The sequence below is a fragment of the Canis aureus genome, chromosome 24 (genome assembly GCF_053574225.1).
Source record: "Canis aureus isolate CA01 chromosome 24, VMU_Caureus_v.1.0, whole genome shotgun sequence".
In the NCBI taxonomy this organism is placed as follows: Eukaryota; Metazoa; Chordata; class Mammalia; order Carnivora; family Canidae; genus Canis; species Canis aureus.
Genome location: NC_135634.1, coordinates 30603447 through 30609446, shown reverse-complemented (window position 1 = coordinate 30609446; position 6000 = coordinate 30603447). Strand labels below are relative to the sequence as shown.

Genomic DNA, 6000 nt, shown 5'->3' with positions numbered 1-6000 from the left:
CAAAATCATGCATTGGTAAAAGACACATTCAAACTGTGAGATAGAAATGTATTTTAATGTAACAGAATATGAAAAGGTTCACCTATATAGTTTCAGATTCTACATTGCAACTAACTTTTAAGAAATTATCTTTCATTAAGATTATTGTATCAAATAAGATTATCCAGAAATTATCTGAAAAGGCTAGTAAGTACTTTTCCACATTTCAACTCTGTATCTGTGTGAATCTGTGTTTTCTTCATATACATCAACTAAAACAGGTTGTGACAGAATGCAGAGACAGTAAGAGAATCCAGCTGTCTTTTATGAAGCCAGAGAATAAAGAGATCCATGAAAGTGTAAATAATGTCACTCTTCTTACTAAATTTTTTGGAAAAATTTTTTCACAAAAATGTTTTTCTATTAACATGTAACAAGTTTATTTTAAATGAATTAGTAAATAATTATTTCCAATATTTTCAGTTTTAATTTGAATACAATAACTATCAACACACATAAACTCTAGAGAGTTCTCAATAAATTTTCAGAGTGTGGGATCCTGAGATCAAAGTGTTTGAGAAGTAATGATCTTAAAGAACACTCCTGGGAAGTGGTAAAGCCAGGTCTCCTGTCTGTCTGGCTCTCCAACTCATGTTTTTTCCATGGCACAATGTTTCCTCCTTAAAAGTCTCATTAGTATCAAAATGGGAAATAGAATTGGGTCTCTAAAGCTTTATTTTGCAAGGGGCTTTTTTTTTTGTAATATTTAAGTTTTTAAATGTTCAGATATTTTTCTTTGCTGAAACATGAGTTTCTTGTCCTAAAACTTTAAAACTCCATTAGGGACTCAAGATGATTCTTTTTGGCTGTCAAATAAAAATGAAATGATGATGCCCAGCAGTCAGCTGTTTCCAGAAGTAACAATATTTTGAGTTTTATATCATATAAAAAGTCCAAATAGTTGGAAGATATTCTTTATTACATTTTTTAAAACAGAAATGATTCTGGTTTGTTTTTCAGGCTTGTTTTTCATCTACTTGGTGCTAAGCCCTAAGAAATAAATTTATTCTTTGTGGGGAACAGCTTTGCTTGGGGACATTTTCAAAAGGAAATCTTGCATGCCTCTTCGCAGCACGGCATTCTCAGCAACCTCTCTCAGGCTTCTGTGTAGCTTCTCCATCTCCTTGTACTCACTTTTAACATCTATAGAAGAGCAGAAAAGCATGCATCAGGAGTTAGTGTCCTTTTCAGAAATGTCCCCAGAAAACAAATCTCCTAAGGATCCCATATGATCTGGGTCACTTGTCCCAGAATGTGGTATCTGGAATGGAACTTTGAGGTCAGATAGTCTGATCAATTTATTTTATAGAAAAAACCTGATCAAACTGTCATTTTTGCTCTTACCTTAAGGCTTATCTCAGCATAGGGGTCATCCTCAAAAGAAACACAAACCTAATCATAAAAAGATCCAGGAATTCACTGAGTCCTTACTAAGTCTTCACAAGAGCTCAGTGGAAGGAGATACAAAGCCCACCACATAATAAACCTCCCCTAAATCCTCTTCAGGTTTCTCTCCCCTTTCCCTGATCCCTGTGTTCCCAACAGTTCTCTTTCTAAGTGAATTTGCTCTGTTTTGACCTCTCGGGTTTTCACCTCATGAACTGCAATCAAATTATATCCTTATGATGGTGAATTTTATGTGTCAACTTGTCTGGGCTATGGTGCCCAGATATTTGGCCAAACATAACTCTGGATGTTTCTGTGAGCATATTTTTGGATGAGATTCACATTTAAATCAGCAGACCTTGAGTAAAGCAGACTGTCCTCTACAATGTGGGTGGGCCTCATCTAATTAATTGAAGACCTGGCCAGATCAAAAGGCTGGTTTCCTCCAAGCAAGAGGGAATTCTCCAGCAGACCACCTTTAGACTTTATCAGCAACATTAACTCTTCCTTCTTCTACAGCCAATTGCTTTGGACTGGAACTCAACTCTTTCTCATGTTGCCAGCCTATTGGCATCCCCTACCAGATTTTGGACTCCCCAAATCTTCACATTCATATGAGCCAATCCCTTAAAATAAATCTGTCTCTCCATCTATCTATCCACACATATTTATATCCTACTGGTTCTGTGTCTTTAGAGAACTCTGACTAATACAGTCCCCTTTGAAGGGACACTTCAGACTGACCTTGGGGTTGATTCTAGCATTGCTCCTGGCTCTCCAACCTACCTTGGCTCTACATGCTCCATGTCATTATCCAGACTCACCCACCCTGAGATTGACCAGCAATGGGACTCATGACCAAGAAAGGAATTAGAACCTTGAGTCTATTTGTCTTACTCCTTAATTTAGAAAGTCCTCCACTAGTTGTGTACCAAAGTTGACTTAACCAGTGCTATACTGATGGATATTTGAGTTGTTCCAATGTTTGACATCATACTTCCCTGAATAACATTGTCCATGTGCCATTCTGCTCATGTATGAGGATACCATGGGATAAATTCCCAGAAGTAGGATTTCTGGGCCAAAGGATATGTGCATTTTAATTTTCCTAGAAATATCCCGATTGCTTTTTGTGCCAGTTAGCACACTGCAGTTTCCCCCAGGAGGCATGGAAGAGAGATGGTTGCGTGCAACAAGGCATGGGCAGCTGGTAATGCATCCCCAAGCTCCTGGTAGATGAAGAGAAACCTTTCTCCGCCACCACCAGAAAATGAGGCTTTTCATGAAAAGGTATCTACTTCAAAGAATGGGTAATGGAGACCACAGAGCAGAGTTAGCAATTTGAATTTGCCACTTTCCAGTTATGAAAAGTCCTGGAATGCATGATCTGATCTGAGTCTCTGTTTCTTCATGTGCAAAATGAAACAATAACATCTCCTGTGAGATGAGGGAGAAGTCTATGAGATGCTGCACACATATCCTGAAGTATAATGCATGGGCTCTGGCAGATGCTCCAAAATACAAAGGACAGGGCAGTCATAATTCTCTCCACTCCATACTTTGGAAAATTCTTCCTAACTTCATTGCTTTAAATCCAGCAAAGAGCAACCACAGCAAGGGGTGTCTGCAAGGTCACTGCTTCTGCAAATGTATTTACCTGCAAGCTCCTTGTAGAGACCATCTCCCTGGGATGAAGCAAGGGTCAGCATGGTAGTGATACTGCCCTTCACCTTCTCCGAGATTCCATTCTATACAACAAAGCATGGTCATTCTGTTAGGATGGCACAGCCCAAGGGAAAGCTTAGCTTTTGAAAGGGACCCCATCTAATCCCCCAACCAGAGTGTGTACAGACTGAGTTGCCAATATCAAAGTTTATTCCAAGGATGGGCCACCTTTAGAGTATACTGAATGGGTCAGGAGTCAACAGGGCATCACTTTTTTTGAGGGGGGGGTGTCCCACTTGTCTCAACATCTCCTTTTCTTCCTATCAAAACTCATGTGGGATTGGACCTCTGGTGCTGACCAACTGAGTCAGGAGCTAAGGAGATCTAATAGAGGTGGGAGTCAGGGGTAGAGAACAGCAATCGCAGAGATGGAAAAGGAGGAAAATTGCTGGTCACTAACCCATCATCCTATTGTTCATTTAGTCATTGGACATGTTTATTAAGTACCTGCTTTGTGTAGCACACCATACTTGACACTCTTGATTCTTTTTCCCAACTTCCTGAGAAATGTCTTCTTTGTTATCTCAGCTCTGTGACCAATGAAAAAGCTTTTCCCTCTTCTAACCATCTCTTGACTACCTTTGAAAAATACTTGACTCTCCTCTAGCCTGACACAGCCTCGTTTTAAGCCTGGATCTCTTGACTCTGGCTTTTTTCTTCAACACATCAGGCCAAGAACCCTAAGCTCTAGTCCCACATCTAGCTGTGAGCCTTGAGCTAGTAACACAGGCCCTCTGGGCTTTAGCCTCCTTGTCCATAAGGTCACCAAATGAGGATGCTCTGTGGCCTTGCCTAATTCCAACTTCCTCCATTTCTGTCATTTAAGATGCATTTGTACATGGTCAATATATAAATCACTTTTTTTAGTGGAATTGTTTTTAGGGGGCTCTTTAAGGGCCAATTTCTATATATCCAATGGGGACTGGATGCTGTAGGGGTTGGCCAGTTTTCTGCAAGTATTTGTAGACTTTGATAATATGTTAAATGACAGAGAGTAAACTTCTATTGGCAAACGAGATGCCTCTTAGCCTATTCCAAGAGAAATTATATGCTTCATATTGTGAGGAAAGGTATCTTTCAAAACTGCGGTAGGGTAGGGGGAGGAGAGGGCACAAGGTTGAGTGGGAGCAGGTTGGAAGCATTTCAGGAAGAAGGCTGATTCAGAGGTGAATGGAAAGAACAACTAGCCACGTTCCTTAGATGCTTAGGCAATGGTCTGCTAAGTCAGGACTGAGGTAGAAGAATTTGGAAATGCACATGGCCAGGGAGGGGCTAATAGTGGCTTGGACTAAAACAAAGAATTTTTATTACTTGGGAGGGTGGTGGCACACAAAGAGGCCCAGAACTGAGACAAGGTGGCCCAAGTGTACTTGATGGATGCTTTAGGTTCAAGGAAACTGTTAGGAACTGTTTTCTGAGATAAACAGAATTAAACTTAAATCTATGTTAGGTGTCATAACTCTTTGATCTATAATAGTTTGTTGGCATTGATTTATTGATTGATATTTTACATAGATTAGACATTCTTATCTAAAAAAAAAAATCTGTCTAGAGATTATACTATTGTCAGAGACCCTGGTTATCAAGTCCCAAATCCTAGCCATGCAGCTTAGTAGCTATGTGGCCTGTTGCCACACCTCTCTCTCTCTCTCCCTCCCTCAGTTTTCTTATCTGTAAAATGAGAACAAAAGTCCCTACCTCACAGGCTTGCTGGGGATTAAATGAGCTAATGTATGTCAAGAGCTTAGGAACCCCATCTGGCTACAGTTGTTCTACTGGTGACTTGGTAAAGACAGGTGAGAGAGAGCAGGAGTGGCTGCATTTCTGAAGCCACAGCCCCACAGAAACTACAACACCAGCATGTGGTGGCAAGGGAGAATGCCCAGTGCCAGCTGGCCTCCTTTCCTGGCATTGTGGGCATTGGCTGGGCCCGCTCTGCAGAAGGCATCAGCTCCATTTGGGTCCAAATGACTACTACTTCTTTCATCTTTTTGTATGGGCTTCTTTCACCCCAGGAGGCCCAACTGGAATTCAGACAATGGATGTAGAATACCTTCAGTTGCTGAAATTGATGTTGCATCCTTTCCTGAGCCCTTTCAAACATGCCCTCAGCCACTTGCCGGTCCACCCCTCTTCTGATGACATCTTTCATTCTCTCACATGCTTTCTTGCCAGTGATCTGAGCTGCCTCTGGCAAAAATGATAGCCACAGTCACACCGCAGCAAGGACTTGCTGAGAAATCTTTAGCATCAGAAAGCAAGGCAGGCAAACAAAAAATATTTTATGTATATATACACAGACACGTAGATACATACAAACACACACACATATTTATATATGTAGCATCATTTTCCATGCAGTAGGAATTGTTTAATAATAGCATGATAGAAAAAAACCAACACTCTCAATATTTGGATAACGATCATTCAGAAAATCTAATGAATGAATTAAGCAGAATTTTACAAAATTCCAATGCCCCCCATCAGAAAAATCAATGGGACTACCAAGATGAAAAGGAGTTGGAAAGTGAGTTTACAGATACTTAAAGGGAATAAGAATGAGAATTGGGTAAGGGATTTTATAGTTTAATTAGCTGAGATGCAGCAAAGAGAGGAGAAGCGAGGTGAATAGATAAAGAAAGGGTGGGTAGAAAGCACCAGAAACACACAGGTAAAAAAAAAATTATTCACGGGTCACCTCTCCCCACACCCTTGCAATTACTTGGTTTTCAATTTGCGGAGTAAGAGGATGAGAGGGACTCAGGATGCAGGGCCAAATACTACGAGGGGAAAGCTGAAGAAAAGGATGCCGAAGTAGTTGACAGAAAGACCCCAGAGGAAGTGGATAGG

At 40.6% G+C, this 6000-nt stretch overlaps 1 protein-coding gene across 9 annotated transcripts in view; it reads right to left on the bottom strand.

The window, feature by feature from the left end:
- Positions 1-937: 937 nt before the first annotated feature.
- The window catches only part of NUGGC (nuclear GTPase, germinal center associated), a 54190-nt gene continuing 49127 nt past the window's right edge, over positions 938-6000 (bottom strand). For 8 of the 9 annotated variants that reach the window (XM_077868721.1, XM_077868725.1, XM_077868722.1 and 5 more), the window contains 3 exons: positions 5204-5340; positions 3083-3173; positions 938-1182 (listed from right to left, as the gene is read on the bottom strand). In XM_077868721.1, the coding sequence (XP_077724847.1) occupies positions 1043-1182; positions 3083-3173; positions 5204-5340 (368 nt within the window). In that variant the 3' untranslated portion in view covers positions 938-1042. Of the gene's footprint in view, positions 1183-3082; positions 3174-5203; positions 5393-6000 lie in introns of those variants that run through there. The other variant, XR_013363120.1, reaches the window with a different exon arrangement.